Here is a 20,940-nt window from a genome sequence, read left to right as displayed (position 1 = left end):
GCCTTACTTTTGAATCTCCAGGCTTTGTTGACTGTAACAACATCATATAAACAATAACACACAATAAGGTATGCATACTTTTGGGGCAGTTTGAATACAGCTTGGAATTGCATCTATTGCAAATAAAATGCATCCAAAAAGTGTTTGAAGTAGCAAAATGGCCTTTTATTAAACTTCCTGCCCCATCCCCACAAACCCTTTTAAAGCCACGGTAAACCTATCCTATTACTGTATTTATTAATTCTCTTAAAATAGGCCCTTTCTGCCAAGTGTAGCGCAGTTTGGAGGCTTTACAAAGTTGAAGTTGTTGAGGTGTGAAGAATATATTTTTAGTATCCTCTCCAACTCCCATGCCAGTTAAATATATTGGAGGAAACTACCTCTGAATTCCATCTTAGATTCCAAATACTCTTGCAAAGCAGCAGCAAATCATATTCAGTAAAGTTTTAGACCACTGTACTTTGTCCCTCCCATCCCACTCCCCATCTCACATTGCGCCACCGCTTAAGACAGGATCACTTTGGTTTGGTTTTATTATATTCATTCTTTTTATTTACGTATTGGATTAATGCACAAAAATATAAGCGCACCTACCTAATGCTCTCAGTGCCATTTGCAGATCTTTAATAATGCAATCGGTACTTAAAAATTACATTTTTAATACGCAGTTGCTTTGCAGACTGGAAAACGAATTTGATTCAATTAAATTGTAGCATAAAATTTAAAACAAAAGCACTGATTACTTTCTTGGATTACGTCATTTGGTCAGTGGCAACGTAAGGTGTGGTATGTAGCTGGATACGTCCCCAGGGAAGAGGCTTCCTTTATTCTCTCTTCCTCTTTACCGAACACAGATTTTGTCCTTGGGCAGCCTCCTGTGCTCCTACACCCAGAACCAAGGTCTGGGGAGGCTGTCTAGGAGTATGTGGCTGAATAATGTTTTCACCCATTCTCTTGCCCCTGCATAGCTGTGTAAGGCTGGGAAGCAGTCTGATCCTGAACCGGGACACGTTTTTAAAAGCAAAGGGAGACGTCCATGTGCAAAAATATTGTGCACACAAGAAAAGTTACAGATTCAGCCATCTGCACAGAATTCCAGGTGGACCTGGATGGGGATGGGGAATAGGGGTGTTGTTTTTCTTCTAATTTGTTTTTTAAATTTTTGGCTTTAAATCTTGTGTTTAATAAAGTACTAACAAATTGAAATTTAGTCCTTTTAAAAAAAGAATTAAAATTAGTTCAGGTACTACACCTGTCTCTACATCCCAGTCTTCTCATGTTTATGGATTTACAGTAGAATTTTGTGGCTGTTTATTTTTAATGTTCTTCTCTCACCTGATACTTATGAGAGACCCATGTAAACAAGAGAAGTTTTTGACTGCAGGGGAATCAACAAAACTGACTATGCACAATCTGCTGTCAAATGTACAGAATATATTAATTGAAGAATTCGATTTTTGTCTTTAATCTCTTGGTATTATAATAAGTAATCCCTTTTATCAATAAGAGCTAAAATATTCATATTTAAGTGTTTTGTTCAATGTCCTTTATAATCAGAGCTGAGAGGAGATTGTTTGTTTAGCAGAATATCTGTTCCGGGGGAAGAGTCCAGATAATGGATGTGCGTGTATATTCATGTATTTAGGTGTAGATGAGAATATGAGCGGTAATCATATTCCGCTAGTCATATTGCATATTTCAACAAAGCTATTGTATATTATTGTCATCTTTTTGTGAGGGAGGGGACACGATTTATAGTTGCAGTGAAAACTTTTATGTAGTTCCACAAAACACTTTTGGGTGAATGAAGATATGTCTCCTGTTTGAAACAAATCCATCTGCTGGAGATGGTATCCATTTTAAAAAGATTAATTATGTCCATCCAAGAAAGTGCTATGGCAGCCTTCTTGTAAAGGTCACTGCTAATGCTGAAGATTGGCTAGAAGTTGAATGAAATATCAGAAAGGAAGCAAGATGTACTCTGCATAACCTACAGATTGCTTAAACTCCTGAGCACTGAATAAAATGGATAACATTTAAGAGGATGTGGAGGAAGTGTTTCATAATGTTCTCAAATGATTCAGAAGATCTGAGCATTATGTTTAAGGGCGTTAGAACAAGGAGGGGATATAGAACTTTGAAGGGAGGTTTGAAATCAAAAGAATAGTATTGTCTACCGAAAGCACAGTCCTATTCACGTTCCCTTGCCCTACCTTGAGAGAAATAGATTTCCTCCCTCCCTGGCAAAAGTAAGCAGTGTGCTATCTCATGAGAACAAACAGAAGAGGTGCAGGGGGAGGTCCCATCTTATCAGGCAAAATTTGGACTAGCATAAAGAACCAACCTGGCCTAAATTCCTGATTCCTGCTAGTATAATGCAGTGTTTTAAACTTCTGTGCTTAGAGACAGATTCACCCAAGACCATTCAGTGTGGTCAAAGGCTTTCTGTGCATCTCAAGTTACTACAATGTCAAGCTTTTTGAAAATGAAGTTAATAATGCAATATATAAGTGCTGATATTTAATACTTTCTAGTGTTAGTTAGAAATGTTTGCTGTTGTTAAACTCTGTTTTGTGTAGGTCCCCGGGACTGGGGGTGTTGGTGATGATGATAATTTAAAACACATGGGATAAAATGTTGGCTAAGACCAGAAAGATTGATTAGCTACTTTACTGTTGTGTTTCTCTACAGCAGAATGTGGCAGCATTACTTTAAAATGTTAATGTATTTGTTTTAGTTTTTTTCACCATGCCAGATCTTAAAATCATTTGCACACTCAGACCTGCCTGTACCTTACTGCAAGGCAAGCAAATAGCAGTCCCCAGTCCCCCTCACACCCAGTCATGCTGAAAAGAAAAAGTTGGCTGTGAAGCATGCCCAAATGTTAACAAATGATGCCTCAGGCAGACCAAGGATTTCCAAAGCCACAAATGCTCTGCCAGCAGCACCCAATCCCCTTCAGATTGAGGGTGGGCTTCTGGTCATAGCAGCAGCAGTATGTTACCAGGTCCCAAACCATTTAGAGCTTGGTGGGTTAAAACCAACATAGCAAACTCCAGCCAGAAATGTATTGGCAGCTTGGTGATGCTAATTACAGAGTGCTGACGATGTGTGCCTTCCGCATGATGCTTTGCTAAATAAGTGGGTGCTTCCATTTTGCACTAGCTCCAGTTTCCACATGGTCTCAATATATAATCCCCATGTAGAGCACGTGGCGGTAATCTAACCTCCAGGTGACAAAAGCATGAATAATTGCAGCAGGGTGCTCCCTTGGAAAGTGGTGGCTGAACATACCAATTGATGCTCTCTTGGAATAATGGTGTTTCATTCTGAAATAGGGTGACAGCACCTAAGGTGCATTTAACCAACCTGTCGAGTACATTTAGCTGCACTCAGGCACCCTACTTCTTCCTCCCCAGCCCCAAGAAAGCTTTATAAGTATTGGGAGGGGTAAGGGAACAAATGGGCATTTGTTGCTTTCTCTTTATGAAAATTCAGATTATGGGTTGCAGACTTGGCAGATAGCTTTTCCCCGCCTGTTCCTTTTAAAATTAAGTGTATTTTTTTCCATTGTGTAGCAGATGAATATTAGTCATAAGAGAGAGACATTCTGCTGTGATTGTAAAGCCATGGTGATAAAATCTCAGACAAAAAGCTTTAACGGTACCGCGGATCTCAGAAAACTTACTAACTTGCTTACTGGTTTTTTAGTCTTTAAAAGGAGGCTCTGTCTGTCTAACCTTCTGGACTTCGTGATGCTCATTAACATTCTCTTTCACCCTTCTGCCCATAATAGCACTGTCGCTATAACGAAGGGGACCTTTTCAGTGCTTACGTTCATGAAGATTCTAATTTGGCTTTGCTGCATTCAACGTGCACCAGAGAGTCTTTATCTCTCAGTTTTGTGCATCTGCTCTAATTGAGATCTTTTACTTTCTAACTGCTTCACTTTTGCCAAGGAGTCCTTTCCATTCGACGCATCATGAGCAATTATTTCTCTTAGCACTACTCTTGATGTTTCCCAGAGTGCTGCCTGGTCATTATCTATGGATAGCCTCCCTGAAGTAATGGGACAGACCCTTCTTTCTTATCTATAATCATAATTAATCTCAATAAAGCTGCATTGAAATGCCAAGTGTAAAACAACTCACGACCCCAAGGAAAAAAAGAGTAGTCTTATGGGATGATGATGCTCTGGTTCTTGGACAGGAATGACACAAATATGCGAGGAATTTGGCCATATCAGTAGGGTTTTTTTCTGCAGGGTATTTTCACAAATCTGGATTATTGCAAGAGTTAGAGCATGCAATTGGAAATGTGGAGGCAAGGGTTCTGTTTCTTGGAATTTCTAAACATTATATATGACAATTTCCTACTCAAAAAGTGTTGCAGCCAACATGGGGAAATTCTTTAAAGGTAGATAAAGAGGAACTGATCACAGAACTAAAACTAATATTAGCTTAGGTTCAAGTGATCCTGACTTCATCACATTTATAATATTCAACCAGAATAAAGTCCAGAACAATAATATTTATAGTTGGTACTTGAATAGGACCAATTTCACAAAGTGGAAAAGAATTATGAGACAGATCAGCTGGGATGAAGAAATTATATTGAATGATAATTGGCAATCATTTAAGAACACCTTAGGAGATGCCCAAAATCCCATAATCAACAAGAAGGCCATAATGGTTAAAAAAAAATGTGATTTAGAGGAGAAGTGAAGGCAGCTATAAAAAAATATTGTAACAAATGGAAATACGGGGAAGTGGATAGTAATGAATATAAATCAGCGGGATTTTTTGGGAGAGTGGGCATGGTGTAGTATTGCAGTAGCAGGTTGAGACCTCAATCAGACCCTGTTGTGCTGGACATATGCCTAATAAAGGACAATTATGATCAGAGTGCTTACAATCTAATACATAAGACAGTGGTTGGGCAAGGGGAAGTAAATGCTGGAGAGCAGAGGGACAAAAAACGGTTAGGTGACTTTCCCAAGGTCACACAGAAAATCTGTGGCAGAGCCAAAATTGAACCCAGATTTTTGGAATCCCAGTCTAATGATTTGAACAGAAGACCATCCTTCCTCCCTAGGTCCATCTAAGGGACAAGTAGAATCTTTCAGAATTGTTAATAAGATCATTATAGAGCGAACTGTCTTTGTCACTCGACCACATTTCACAGACAATCTACAAAATCCCAGGGCTGCACTGGGAGTCATAGAAGCTGGCAGCGCAGCAAACATTGCTTGTACCTTAACTTACAAAGGTTGTAGCTATGTCTCAGCTATTTGAATAATCAGTGCTATAAGAGCTGTTCCCATGGTCTTAGGGCATTTGTGCATGCAACATTCACAGGTTAAATGCTCAACACTAGTCTCACGAGCTCCAAGCTGACATTGACTGGGAGCAGTGCAAGAGTCAGTGCACTAATTTCTTGACAAGAAGTGAGCACCTTATGTCACATAAAGCAGCTTTTGCAGCCAGATAGAGATGAGCTGACGTACTCCAAACCACTGTGTTATGACAAGGAACATCATTGCAGTGCAAGAGGAACAAGTTCCTCTAAAGGACCAAATGGGGAAAAGAAGTCTGAGGCTATTCTGTAATTTTGTTAACTTAAACTGTCTAGTCTTATTTCAGATGAACAAATAAGTCCATCATATTTTGAGTATGTCCAATAACTGGATAAACACATTAGCTGAGCGTATCAGCAGCGAAATGGTTGTCAGCATTTAAATTGTTGCTCTTAAGCGTCCTGGCCTTGTTGAGAGGAATGGGACAAGTTCACACCTCCTTTACTGCTTTTGTTAGGGTCTGTGTAATCGGAAGACTAGATTGGATCAGTTTATGTTCTTAAGGGTCTTGAGGGCTATGAGGAAATAGGAGGAATTAGTCTTCCTGTTGAACTTGAAGCTTTTTCTGTGCCAGTGGACTGAAAATATTATGTAATTTCATCCATGGAGGACATGAAATTCTGGAACACACATAACTCTGAGGCATGATGTTTGTACTGCACACTTGCCAAAGGGAGGCTGCAGCAAATTACTCCATTCCTGAGTGGCTTGAGTAGAGAAGTATATTGATCCAGCACCGAGTACAGTGGTGTCATTTGACAAACAGAGTCACAAAGCACTGAGCAGCACAAAGGGGATGGAGCTAGCATCTGTCCCATAATTCTTAGAGAGTGTTTAGGGCAGTCTCTTAAGAACGGAAGGTTATCTAATGAAGAGACAGTCCTTTGAACACGTTTCATTTTATTTCTTGTAGGATTGGTAGTAGTCTAGCAAAAATATTTTCTCCATAATTATTTTGTGTATATGTATGCAAATTAACATTGGAGACTGGTGAACCATAAAACAAACCCAACAATATCACATTGTCTCCCTTGGCAATTTGACCCAAGCAGCTTGAAAATGATCTGATGGAGTGAAACAGCCCTCCACTTCCAAGCTATAAAGTGCCAGGGCCAATCTTTCTCTTGCAGTTGTCCTGTTCGCAATCATTAATATGAACTTGCAGTTGTAAGGATTTTTTTTTTCTTTTTTAACTAGTCTTTTGTATTTCAGATCCCTCATGCTGGTAAAAGCAAACTAAGGTTCCTAATGGGAGATAAGTGTAAACATAAAGAATTCGTGCGACACATTTTCGGAGTGTTCTACAATTTTCAATAACAAAACGGGAGCCTTTTTTGGCACATCTCCATAATAACTGTTCTAACCCCTTCACAGCATGGTGAAGTATTGGGATTTTTTCCTGTAACCCCTTATAAAAACATGTGGGTGCACACTACTAATTGAACAATAACTTAAGAGGATGGGTCTGGCTAATCAATGGATTTGTACTTGATTGACCTAGGAGGGAAGTCGGGAAAAGACTGAGGAGAAGAAATAGCCTTCACTAGCCTTGTGTCCATCTCACACTCCGAACCCTATGTCTTGGAGATTGAGGATCGCTGACTAACCTTTGGCAGCTCCTTGCCCAGAATCCCCTGCAACCTAACTGTTTAAAGGCAGGTGGAACTAAAATTAGATCTCAGTTAATGATGTGGTTTACATGCGGTGTGGGTGGATGTGTTTGTGTGAGAGAGTGAACTTTGCACAATCTCTCTCTCTTTCCACCCACTTTGCCTGTCTGCATGGCTCACAAGAACAGAACAGAGCAGAGTATTAAAATATACAAGAATCCCAGTCTTTCAGTGCCCCAAAAAGTGGTATTTTCCTCTATCCATATACCTTTTCTGCTCAGGGTAGAATAAGGCACTGGCTTGCTGAATGTGCTAATGTGAAGAAAACCAGGACCTGGATTTGGCAGTTTGCCCAAGAATTTTGTGTGTCTTGCAGTTCTCAGTTTTTAGGAGCAGATAGATTTTTCCAAAGGGTAGGTTTAAAGTGGTTTTTTTCCCCCTAAAGTAGGTTGAATTCTAGAGGTGTGAACCTTGACTGTGCCCCCTTATTAAGATAGGCTGTTTATAGAAAATTATTTTGAGGTAGTAGATTCTTTCTGAAAATTCAAGGTGAAATCCTGGCCCCATTGAAGTCCGTGGCAAAACTCTCATTGACTTCAGTGGAGCCAGGATTTTACGCCAAGACTTAGTTTATTTCTCTTGAAAACAGAGGTTAATCATAGCATCTGGAGCCTGGCGTAGTGTGAACAAGTGCTGTGAAATCTCCCAGATGTTGCCCTGCAAGTGTACTCCAGAGTTAGCATGTGACCCCCCCCCCCCGCTAGTTTAATTCTGGATCCGCCTTAAGCAGTGCCTGCCAGTTATCCCATAACTTGCTCCAAAATACGTGGCGGTTTTGTGATTATACATAAACTGAGAATAAGAAACCACCAAACTCATGTATGATCTAAGACAAGATTTTAACTGTGTTCTCCACAGATGAAAGGCCAGTCTATGAAACCCTAGGACCTCTCCACCAAACCACCAGGCATCACGTAGGAATTACACGAACGAGCGCTGAGCTACGTGGACTGTACTCTCAGCGCCACACTAAACACCGAGGGTGGGGTTTTGCGAGGCTTGTAAGTGACTTAGGAGCACTTGACCCATTGAAAGTCCATGGGACTCAAGCTCTGAAGTCATGGGGGCACTTACTGAAATCCCACCTACAATGTTCTTTACTGCTTTGATACTCATCCATTGATATTTGAAAACTGTGAGACTGGTTACTTGTGCCAGTGCCTTGGTATAGCATTGTCTGTGTCTGCCATCTTGGGTGTAAATGTTTTAGCTACACTCTTTTTCAGCATTTTCCTTACTTTTCATCCATTTCCCTATAATCTTATTCTTTAACATGAGTTTTAACAAAAGTTACGTACAAACACGTGAGTTATTTAAAAAAAAAAAAGTCACCGAAAACTTTACAATGTAAAATCAGTAGAGAGTTTGTCTCCTGTTACATGCAAAAGGCTGTGGAAGCAAATATTAGTCATTCACGTACTTTTCTGTGTTGAGTCAACATCTATTTTTAGATGTGGAGCACATAAAGACATCTATCATTGTGTTGGGGAGAGGGAGACAGGCTTGCTTAATGCATCATATTCGTGACTGGACCTTCCCTCCCCTGCCTACCTGCGTATACCATATGTGTAGACAGTGGGAATTTATAGATGTGTAGATTTAAATACATTGCATTAGATAAAATTCAAATTGTTCAGAAAGTTAGAGAGAACAGTGTTTCAAATGTGCTGTAAAATAAATCTCTTCACAATCTTTATTTCATACTAGCCATGCAAGCTACACCTTTATCAGGGAGTGCTTTTATTAATCTAAGATGTAGATAGTTTTTAAGAGTATGTTGTTGTTTTTTTTTAATAAAAAAAGAATTCTGAATACAATAAGTGTTAAGTTTTGCTTATGAGTGTGGTACAGATGTAAACCCATTTGAAATTCTATTTGGGTTGTGTTTGCGTTTTGGTAGAAAAACGTTAAGCCCTTAACAGAAATCTGGTGTAATAATTTTTTCACAATACATACGTAATGCATCAACTGGATTTTTGCTTATTTGGGCATAGTATTTTTACACAGTCTGGTTTCAGGCTTACATTGCAAGGGACTTTTTGAAATAAAATGACAGATAGGAAGATGAGGGATACACTGTATTTATGGTTCCTGAAGTAGATGTTGATTTAGCCTGATTCACTAATACATTATAATTCAGCAAGGGAAGATGTTGCCAGCTTAGAATGAAAATACAAAGGGTTATAGCATAAAAGATTTCTTTGCAACTAACCTGATCTGTTTCATGTGCTTGAAACAAAACACACTGGAACCTCAGAAAGCTTGGTATATTCAAAGATTATTATGTGTTGAATACAGTAAATTATCTGTACACCCACAGACCATGGGGTAAATTTACAAAGCTGTGTGTGGGAAGTTGTGCGTTAATCTACCACTGTACAGTAGCTATTTTGTGCTTTCACTTAGAGAGGCCTTATCCTTACATTTGTTCAAGTTATCTCCTGCTTTCCTTTTGTTTTCCCTCACATTTTCCTAGTCCTTGTTGCTTGTAAAAGAACAGCTAAAATCTGAATTGCAGGGTTATTTAAACCAATGCTATGGATTGTAAAGACAATAAATAATCTGTTGATTTAAATGTATGAGGTAAATGCGTTCATGGAAAGTGTATTAATTCTTTATTTTTAATCCTCTAGGTGTCATACGCCCGTCCAAGTTCAGCATCAATCAGAGATGCTAACTTGTATGTTAGCGGCCTTCCAAAAACGATGACCCAGAAAGAACTAGAACAGTTATTTTCACAATATGGGCGCATCATCACTTCACGAATTCTAGTTGATCAAGTCACAGGTTAAAAAAACTTTTTTAAAACTTTAAGTATTTTCAGAAAATGGCAAACTTAAATGCTTTTGAAACAGAATGGTTATAGTGAAGCAGCAAACTGTACAGATGTACAGTAAGAAGCCATGACTTTGGATGTAAAATGTAATCAGATATAGATAGATGTTACAGTACATACACAGTTCTTTATATATGTAACTTTAAGGGAAAGTAAATGCACTGGGTGTTTTTTAAATGCAGAATCTTTTAAAAATTACTGGTAATCCATATTTAAGGGGAATGTATCAAGCAATTTACTACTTGTATGTCTGTCATCTGCTACAATTATCACAATATATAACGTAGGAGGGAAGGTTCAGTAAATGATCTTAAGAGAGCAAGGTTTTTTTCCTTGATGGGGAAAATAATTTTTATATCACAAAGTAATATGTTCTGAACTCGGATCAAAATGAACATGTTGTTTTGTTTCCTTAGATACGTGAAAGATTCCTGAAGCTGTTCTTACTTTTTTTTTAACCTTTATTTAACAAAGTCTTTTCTTTATTCCCAGGTGTCTCTCGAGGTGTGGGATTTATCCGTTTCGATAAGAGAATAGAAGCAGAAGAAGCCATAAAGGGACTAAATGGCCAGAAACCTAGTGGTGCTACAGAACCAATTACTGTGAAGTTTGCCAATAACCCCAGCCAGAAGACAAGCCAGGCACTCCTTTCGCAGCTGTACCAGTCTCCCAACAGACGCTACCCTGGACCACTACACCACCAGGCTCAGAGATTCAGGTAACTATTGATCTGCAAAAGAACTGGAGCTCTACCAGCTATGATGACTTGGGGTAGGGGTTGTGTTAAAAATGTATTTTGGAATTGTAGATTGACTTCAATTTCTTTGTAAAATAAAACATTCTTTCCAAGTGAGTGAACAGGAAAATCTGCTCACAGCCATAGTCATTCCATATTGACTAAAACATCTCAACTATACAATCGGATCTTATGAGGCCTTAGGTAAAGGATGACAGAATAAAAGGTTATATTGATACTGAAATGGAAAGTGACTTTTTTCTGTTTTTTTATTTTTGTTTTTTATCAACTTTTTCTGCAGTATTATTGTGGTTTTCATGCAACTTTCAATTTAACATTGAGCGTAGGGCTGGTGGCTGGCAAAAAGTTGAGTGTTTATTCTATTCAGCAGTAGTTTTATGACATTATTAGCTTCAGGTGTCTGCTCAAGATATAAAGAGACCTTGTGTAGTCTTTGATATGAGTGCTGAGATGCTGTGTGATGTTTTATGATTTACATTTTGCTTGTATCTCATATGTAACACAGTATTAGCAGTACTGGGTTCTTTCTCTGTTATTTTGATGATCTATAATATTTAGGCAACCTAGCATTTTTAGCAAAAGGTCTTTCTTTAAAAAATATTAAAGAGGAATGCTTGGACTTACTGGCGTGGTTAAGATAAATATTAGCTTTTAAATTTATTTTACTGTGAAATTTGCAAATTTTAAAATCTGAAATGAATTAAAGAAGAGCACAGAAAAGGTCAGTCACCTGCCTGGTTTATATGAAAACAAGTGTATATTTAAAACATCTTTGGTAAGGGTATAAAAGCCACTGAGGCTACCACTGACTCCTTATGTAGATAAAGGATTTTTCATATTGTGTATTAAATATAAAGTAGATTAAATTTAATTTCCCAAACTCAATGGTAATTTACATTGGCAGCTTTTGGAGATCGTTATTTGTAAATATGTTTCTAAACAAAAGAAAAAGTCTAAACAGTTTTGTGAAACTGGGAAGCAAGAGTTGCTTATAACCAGTATGTTTCTATTCCTCTAATTTTGGATTGTAACATTTTATTCACAAGTTTTATTGCAATGAAAGGTGAACTGTTGAAGTATTGTACTTGTTATGATTTCATACTAATATAATCTACAAATGAAAAATCAAAGGGGAGTTTTTAACACCCAGTCAAATCTTGAGATATAGCTATTTAGTGAGAGATCACCTTTCTGAAATCTCAAAGCATGTTAAAAATGTCATTAAATATTGTGATTGAAATCTGAATGCAGTTTGAAACTCAAGAGAGTTTCTGTTTCTTAAACTCCTTAGATGTGTGAGAAACTTGTTGAACATTTCTTCTTTAAAAATGGAACATTATTAATAATAGTTCCATTGAGCGATCTTGCCATCTGTGAGACATTAACCCAAAGACCCTCCTTCTCTTTTCAGGCTGGACAATTTGCTTAATATGGCCTATGGCGTAAAGAGGTAATTAGAATTCCACAGATTGCCAGATGTCCATGTTGGCACAGATTGGTGCTACAATTTATTTTTTAAATCACTAACTTTATTTTTTTTAATTCCTTCTTTTCTTCCACCAGCATGTCAAATTCTTTTTTTAAGTTTGGACTTCAGTTGGTTTTGTTACTTTAAGGCCACACTCAAAAGTTGTGTGTGGGTTTTTTTCACCTTTTCTTTTATTTACAGGTGGGCTTCTCAGATGGTTTAGGTGCAACAGCTATAAGTATTCTGACACCAATAGTGCTGCTAAATGGCATATTTTCCTGAATCAAAACTATTAAACTGAAGTTTTTGCTAATCTCTGATCTGATACTGTGAAAATTGTCAGAGGAAAATAGCCTTATCCTTTCCTCTAGCTGTGTCCTACCACAAAGTTAACTTTAAAAGTGTAACTGTATGCACCTTAATCAGCCCTAAGTTTCTTTTGTTACAGGTTTAACAATTGTTGCAAATATTTCTTAGTGCTTGTGGTTTGTTTCTTTGTGTGTTTGTTTTAATTTACACAGGTTTGTGTGTTCAGATTGGAATTAAAGCTCAGTTGATTTTGAAACATTCATGTTCCATAATGAGTGTGTTCCATGTTCAATCTGAAAAAAGAAGTCGATATATGTTAGTGTTTCCTCTTTGTTAACGACACACATCGACACGGGAACCTTTCAGAACTATAGGGGCATAGTCTCATTCCTGACATTATGCAGAGCTGTGCACCTATAGCCCTGCACTATGAGCTGAGGAAGCACCTTAGTCTACAGGAATGGTCAGCCCTGCACATTCATGAAAACTAAGTGCTCTTTTATAAAGCTCATCCCAAACATGGCACGGTAAGTATATCTTTAAACTGTTCAGAAGTGGACAGTCTTAACTACTACAGCAATGGCAATTGAGAAACGTAATGGCATGTACACCATAAGATTACTTGTACGCCAAAGCAACTTTCAAATTACATGTTTTACATCTATCCAAAAAACCCAAATCATGTGTCCCATGATCAGCACGTGAATCAAAATTTGCTGCATGGTTTTGCAATTCATTATGCCCCTTTCACTGCCTCACCTGCAGTCTGCCCACTAATCCATCTTTCAGTCCTGCTAGTAACATTCCAAAACTCTTAGCAGCTTCAAACAGCTGCCACTTACAAATAACTGTTTGAGAATTTTTTTTTCTCCCAAATGTTTAATTTCCTACCCAGAATTACTCTGACCTGTGGTACAGGACAAACCATGTTCTGTCCTAGACTGCGGAAGGTTTAATTTCTGATTTCATGTGACTCATCAAGGCAAGCAAAAGCAGACTAATATCGTTAGAGAGCCAGGTATCTTCTTTACGCTGTTCTAAGGCTTTTGTTTCTGGCACTGATAGATCATGAGACATCAGGCATTAAACATCACAACAGCTTTTTTTCAGTGTTTATTGAAGTTTCTTAAAATTGTTAGTTATTTTCTTCTCCCTGCAAGTCCTGAAGAATTGTACTTACCCTACTAGAAAACTCTGTGTTATTTGGATGTATAAATAAAAACTTCTGAAACCATCTCTAAAACATCCCCAGATAAATTTTGCTATAAAATATGTATCCTATACAAAATACAGGATGATTTGGCATGGAATGAAAGATTCATGGGGTTGACTTCTATAATTCACGGCTTTGCCACTAGTGAATAATACGCCATCCCAAACTCATGTCAGTAAACTTTTATACCACATCAGCCTATATTATAGTGCGAGATGAAGCAGTTGCTGTAGTTAAGGTTTCATGAGCAGGTAAAAGCCGCACCGCTCCTGAGGTTTGGAGGAGAGAGGCTCTTTCTTGTGAACCTCTGAAAGTGCTTGAAGGCATTCTGGTGATGTATAGCTAAATAGCTCTATTTTAGTTTAAAAATAAACATAGAAAATTCAATTAAAATTATATTAAGAGAAGATTAAGTTTGCACAGTTGAATTCTCAAACATCTGGAAAAAATGATAATGTTAAGGTTGAATATGAAACTTTGACTCATGGTGCATGTGCATCGCAAGTCTTGAATTATATAATCATATTTCTTGTGCATTTGGCAACCTTAGATCCAAAAAACTAGCATACTGTTGTACTGCACAACTTGGTGTGCACCATATAATCAGTCTGTTAACATGATTTGTATGGAAGTACACAGTCAAATATTCTTACACAAACACACTCCGTATAAAATATAACAGCATAAATAGTGTCAAGTATCAGAGGGGTAGCCGTGTTAGTCTGAATCTGTAAAAAGCAACAGAGGGTCCTGTGGCACCTTTAAGACGAACAGAAGTATTGGAGCATAAGCTTTCGTGGGTGAATGTCCACTTCTTCAGACGCAAGCATAAATAGTATTTGCTTTATGTAGGCTGTTAAAGTTTGCAAACTTCAAGACCCCATTTTCTGAATTGTACTCAAAGAAGCCTGTTCTGCTGGCTGAAAGGAATTTGTTCAGTAATTAGCTGTACCCTCAATTTGTTTAAATGTATTCCTTGTAGAGAAGAGAACTTACTATCTAATGGGCCAGATTCTCAGCTGGTATAAAAAGACATAGCTCTGGCTTTGTCTAGAGCTGGATAACATTTTTCAGACAAAATGTTTTTTTATTGAAAACGGTGGATTTGTTTTGACAGAAACATTTGGCATATTTGTACACCTCTACCCCGATATAATGCGACCCGATATAACACGAATTCGGCTATAACGCGGTAGGGGGGCTGCACACTCCGGTGGATCAAAGCAAGTTCGATATAACGCGGTTTCACCTATGACGCGGTAAGATTTTTTGGCGCCTGAGGACAGCGTTCTATCGGGGTAGAGGTGTATTGATTTTGCTGAATTGCTTCAGTGGTGTCGTTTTTTGTTTTTTTTAAAAGCCCTAAAAGGTTTCCCCAAAAAATCAGAATGATTCATTTAGACATTTTTGAAGCAAAACATTTTGATTTTTTGATTCAAAACAACTTTTCATTTAGAAATTTATTTTAATTTTAGAAGACAAAAAAATTAAAAATGTAAAAATCAGAAACTAAATATTTTGTTTTGGTTTGAACTGAAGGTTTAGTTCAATCCAGAATCAACTATTAGCAAACTTAAAAATCAGTTGTTCGCACAGCTTTAGCTGTCTGTCTGCACCAGCTGAGGAAATGCACAAAGAAGTCTACAATAGCAAAATGGTGCTGTGCCAGTATGATAATTAGTTTAAGTATACAAAAATGGGGGAAAAAAGCATTACAGATATTCTGGGTGGGATTTTTCAAAAGTGGAATTCAGTAGGAATTGTTTGCAGTGACTTCAATAAGAGTAGAGTTACTGCAACCCTGAACACTTTTGCAAGCCTGCATATGAGTCAGAGGGCCCAGTCCTCCAAGCTGTTATGTGTGTGAATAAAATTGCTGATTTGCATAAGTGTTTGCGGGCTGTAGAAAAAATGGAGTGATATTTCTCAATTTAGGTGCAATATCCAGAAGTGTTCTGGATGTACGTCAAAGGGCAGTCAAGACTTTAAGTGTAATTCCACATAGAAGATAAGCAATCAACACACTAAAATTCCTTGTATTGTCTGTTCACTTCCACTTGCAGTAGAGTAATGTTAAGGAGTTCTATTCACTAAATGTAACTAAAAATATTATAAATATTATTACAAGTTTTCTAATAGAGAGCTTGCAGTCTGCACATCTGCATTGCAAAACAAAGGTAAGAATTATTCAGTATAGGAATTAAAATTCATTGAGGAAGCCTGCTTTAAAATTCAGTGTGGAAATTCGATTTTTAGCAAGACTTTTCTTACATGTAACAGTTACTTTAAATGTAACCCATTGATAATGGCCTCAAAAATGATGGTGTTTTATCAACTGCTAATGGGGGTGATCTAACCAAGCAAGTTGTCTTCATGCACTGGTTTTCCTACTTTACAATTACTACACATATGCTCATTGATATGTACAGACATTTTTAAGATAATGTTACCAACAATTAATTTTTAAAAATATATTTGAATAAAAGTCTGTATACTAGAAACAGACAAAACTTCCTGTTTTCCATCTAAAAATCTCTCAAATGCTTTTAGGATATATAAAAAGGCTCAATACAGAGATATTGCTGAAATTTGACAATGTTAAAACCAAGCCCTAAGAGATCCATTTTTCCATGAGGGTCTGGTAGGGGATGTAACGTGTTAAATCGTCGGTAACTTTGTAGTTGTATCCACAGTCCTTTATCTGAGTTGTTTTATTGATAGACATGTCAGGCCAAATGCTGCATTTCTTATGCATTCAGTGAAATTCCTAATTAGCACTGCAAGTTTTGGCCCATGCTTATTTAGATGTTCCTTAAGAATTCCTTTTCTTAGACCTCAGACACAGCAAACTAGAACTTATTGTGGAAGGGAAATGTCATTGTGCCCAGTTCTCGTCTGTTACATTGTTCCCAGCTACCATTCATTTCAGTAGGTGTTAGTGGCACCTGTGTAACTGAGAGCAAAGATGGACATATAGTTTACATCCCCAGGACTGGATCATGAAACCTTAATGAGCTTTATTTTAAGTCTCAGTTCCATGTAATTTGTGCTAAGCGCTATGTCTAGAATAGCCCCCTCTTTTTATTTGGTAGGTTTTCCCCGATCACAATTGATGGGATGACGAGCCTTGTTGGAATGAATATTCCTGGCCACACTGGGACTGGATGGTGCATCTTTGTCTACAATTTGTCTCCCGACTCCGATGAAAGTGTGCTGTGGCAGCTCTTTGGCCCCTTCGGAGCAGTGAATAACGTCAAGGTGATCCGCGATTTCAACACCAACAAGTGCAAGGGATTTGGCTTCGTCACTATGACCAACTATGACGAAGCTGCCATGGCAATTGCCAGCCTTAATGGATACCGTTTAGGAGACCGAGTATTGCAAGTTTCCTTTAAAACCAACAAAACCCACAAATCCTGAATTTCATATCCTTACTTACTAAAACATATATATATATATATATATATATAAAAATATATATACGAACAAACAAAAACTCTGCAAGGCTTATATTCAACCATGGACTTTATAAGCCAGTGTTGCCTAAGTATTAAAACATTGGATATCCTGTGATGAACAGGAAAGGATTTTATAATGCTTAGAAAAAAAACAAAAACAAAAAAAACCTTTGATGCATTGAATGTTCTTTCATAGCTGTCGTTGTTGAATATAATATACATAGATAACAATGTGCAGGGATTTTTACCCGGCCAGCTAGTTTTACTACCTTCCTTGAAGGTGGCTCTTTTTAAGATGACCATTCACTCATTTGAAAAAAATAAAAAACAAAAACAATTTTTACAAACTAATGGGATTAAAAGAAAGAAAAAATATTTTTCTTTTTTTTTTTTCAAATGTTGATCCAATCAGATTGGTAAACCCCCCATATAAATTAAAGAGGAACAATAAAAATTGCAAAAAAACAACAACAACAAAAAAACACATACTTTTGCAACCTTTTTTATTTTTCCTTTTTTCTTTTATATCATGTGAACTAAACAGTCTTCTGTTAGGGAATGGGGTAAAAGGGGGATACCTGATGACAGAACAATTTAAATAACATTAACAATGTTGCCAAAGAGGTGGTCTCTTTGCTGAAAATGGGTTTCAAGAAAAATCTATTTTTATAAAATATAAAGAATTTTTACAAGAGAATCTGGATTTGAGAAAAAATATTTTGACTGGCTAATTTAGGGGAAATTGACAACTTTGTCATGTTCATACTGCACTGGTAACTTTTTAGAGATCAAGACGTGTGTTTTAAACTGGATTAGTAGATTGTTTTTTGAAGGATGGGCTACAAACAGATGATCTTCGTATCTTTTCATAGCATGTAATAAAAATATTAAATACAGTACGGGAGAGTGTTCTTCCCAGGCACACAGTTACCCACAGTCAAAACCCAAAAGCAAGGAGATGAGTTGCAAGACAGTTTTTCTTTAAGTCATCAGTATGGGATATCAGCAGAACAAAAGTTTAAAAAAAAATAATTGTTTTGATCAAAAACTTCCTTGGTTTGAGCAGTAGGTGCTACAGAATTATTTACATATCTTAGTATCATAGTTAAATGTAATGTGTTTAGAAAAAATAATTTGCTTAAAATTTGTTAAGAATTTTCAAATTCACTTTATAGCCCATGCTGATATAAATTGGGCTGTGTTGGCACATTTGGAACACTGTTTATGTTGCTTGAAACACTTATTTATTTAATTGCCGATGTGATGCATATGGCCAAAATCAAATATAGCTAGTTTGGCTAGTCTACTTATTTGTTTACTTAAACTATGGGAAGAAGCATATTATTGTGTCATTTTGTTGTGTGTGTATGTGTATATATAATATAAATATATATATATAAAGTTATTTTTTCTTTTTGTTAATTTATTATAAGTTGTAACACTTTGCTAGTTTTGTTTGTATATGTCTTAAAATGTTTTCTTATGATACTTAAGTGACAGGTATCAAGGTAACTTGTGTAGAAATATTGTTTGATATATTGTCATGTTTGTTGTGAATATTTTTTCTTACTGCACAGTAGAAAAGAAAACAACTGGGTCTTTATTTTAATGTAATTCAGATTGGGGAAAACAGAGCTAAGGGAACAAAATGACTGAGGGGGTGCTCTCCCATGTCCAGTGCACTGATCATTTTAGTATGTTTGTGCTTTGTACGGTTATATATTTAAAACAAAAAAGGGTCATGCTCTTCCCTGAGTACTAGAAACAGTTACTCGCTATGCATAATCTAGTTGATAGTTAAATTTGCTATTGCTTTTCTTGTCTTGTTATATAAAATCTTTTCAATACAAGTTTAGTCTTAATGGTAATAAAACGTTATGGTTATTTATAACTTGTGCTTATTTTGTGCATTTTTTTCCATGCTATACCCACTAACTGCACGTAGATTAAGTATTGTTTTTTTTCCACACTGAAGAGGCAAACTTTTGTAGTAGACAGATAAAACTAAAGCATCATAATTTTATCAGGTTTTTTTACTTTTAAAATATTTTAGTTCAAAAGAACACTCATTCAATGTTCAGGGAAACCTTTATACATCATCTGCTATGAATGAGCGCAGTTCACTGGGAAAGTTTTGATGCATTTGCTAAGCATTAGTGGGGAAGGCATGTCAGAATCTTTTCTCTACGATGTGTTTTACTAGCTGGATAATAATTTAAAGAAAAAACTTTCTTAGGACCAGGCAGTTGTATACTTTAGTTATAATGAATGACTTCATGTTAACCTTGCTAGTTTAGATCATTTCTGAGGGAAAGTATTGTAAATGTTTTTTTAATAACCTTGTTGTGTTTGAATTATTTGTACTTTAATTGTCCGGACAATAAATGAAAGTGTGTAGAATGGCTATGGACTTTCCAGATTTTTAAATGTGTTCAGATGTTTTAGTAACCACAGCCACACAATAAAGCAGGGAGATATTATAGTCTAATTGCAGTAGAAAGTTCTTTAAGGGAGATCCTAAGGTACTAAACAAAACAGTTGAAGCATATTCATTGTTCATATGTTTTTCTTCCAAAACCTTAGCTTAGCCAAATTGAGTTGGTTTCACTAACATTAACTGCAGCAGAGTAATTGTACTTAAATATTTTTTAAATTTGTTTGTGATTTTTTTTAATGTACACAATGTTTTTACACAATGAAAGTATTAACTCGGTCAATATCAAAATTAAGCAAAAATATTAAATGCTTTAATTATTATACAAATTTTAAGCCATCAGTTAGACTTTTCTTTTTGACATGAATATGCAATGAATGCCATACAGTATGAAGGATACATATCTGCTGTATGGCTCTAAAATTTATATATTGCCACATTCATTCAAAATTTGATTTTTTTTCACCACATTTTATAGCCAGAGGTGATCTCTCTTTCAGTTGACTTATTGGTTTAAATTCCATTAAATACAAATATTCACTCCATGTTTGTGTTCTGTAACATTCTCTTGCTAATTGAAAATATGTACCTTGTAAAATTGCAACACTGCATTTCATAACCGAGTATAGAAAAAAATGTATCAACCGGTTGGATGGACTATGCAGTTCTTCAGCTGCTTCACTACTAATAAACTCATGTTTTTATGATTGAATTACTATGTTGGTTAGAATAATTAATTTCAGGCCATGGAATGAGTTTGTTTTTAAATACACAGCCTGCATGATTCATCCTTAAATTAACCTGAGCTTTATATAGTAGAATGTAAACGTTATTCTTTTGCTCTGTTTAAAGGTTAGTTGCTAAAAAACCTCTAACACTTTCACAGCATCAAAAAAGTTTAAATACTCTAGGATGTCACGTATCCTAATATATAATCCAGGGTAACACATTCCTACAGCATTTTGTAATACTGCCATTTTATTTTGAAACTGAAGTTCTTAAAAAGTTAGGAAGAATTTTTAATACTACAGGGGTACAGACCTTTTCCATTTGAACTGAAATTGAAATTTCAGTTTAAGAAAATGCACAGGTAATAGTGTTAGTAATAAAGTACTTTTGTAGCATCGTAACTAGTGCTTTTCATGACCTCTCCTCCCCCCGCCCCCAAACCTTATGTGCTCTCTGCTTTGTGTGTTTATATTATACCGTCAGCTTTAAGATGAAATCCTAGCTCTATCTAAGTCAATGGGAGTTTTGCCATCGACTTCAATGGGGCCAGGATTTCACTCTTAGTCTTAGTTTCACTCTATTTTCCCCCTTTAAATATTATAGACTGTGAATTAGCTCTTCCTTCTTGGTAGCAACTAAAAGCTTTCTTTAAAAAAAAAAAGAAAAGAAAAGAAATACTGCTCATATTGAATGCTGGTAGATATTGTCCG

General features: G+C 36.5%; 1 protein-coding gene across 5 annotated transcripts in view; it reads left to right on the top strand.

Annotated features, from left to right (window-relative positions):
• Positions 1 to 20,213, top strand: part of ELAVL4 (ELAV like RNA binding protein 4) — a 77,957-nt gene extending 57,744 nt beyond the window's left edge. For 4 of the 5 annotated variants that reach the window (XM_054038581.1, XM_054038580.1, XM_054038585.1 and 1 more), the window contains exons 4-7: positions 9,660 to 9,813; positions 10,355 to 10,580; positions 12,031 to 12,069; positions 16,702 to 20,213. In XM_054038581.1, coding sequence (XP_053894556.1) covers positions 9,660 to 9,813; positions 10,355 to 10,580; positions 12,031 to 12,069; positions 16,702 to 17,029 — 747 coding nt within the window. In that variant the 3' untranslated portion in view covers positions 17,030 to 20,213. The remainder of the gene's footprint in view (positions 1 to 9,659; positions 9,814 to 10,354; positions 10,581 to 12,030; positions 12,070 to 16,701) is intronic. The other variant, XM_054038584.1, reaches the window with a different exon arrangement.
• The last annotated feature ends 727 nt before the right edge of the window (positions 20,214 to 20,940 follow it).

This window comes from Malaclemys terrapin, chromosome 8 (genome assembly GCF_027887155.1).
Source record: "Malaclemys terrapin pileata isolate rMalTer1 chromosome 8, rMalTer1.hap1, whole genome shotgun sequence".
Taxonomy (NCBI): Eukaryota; Metazoa; Chordata; order Testudines; family Emydidae; genus Malaclemys; species Malaclemys terrapin.
Note: the sequence above shows the minus strand (reverse complement) of the source record. Positions and strands in the feature narration are given on the sequence as shown.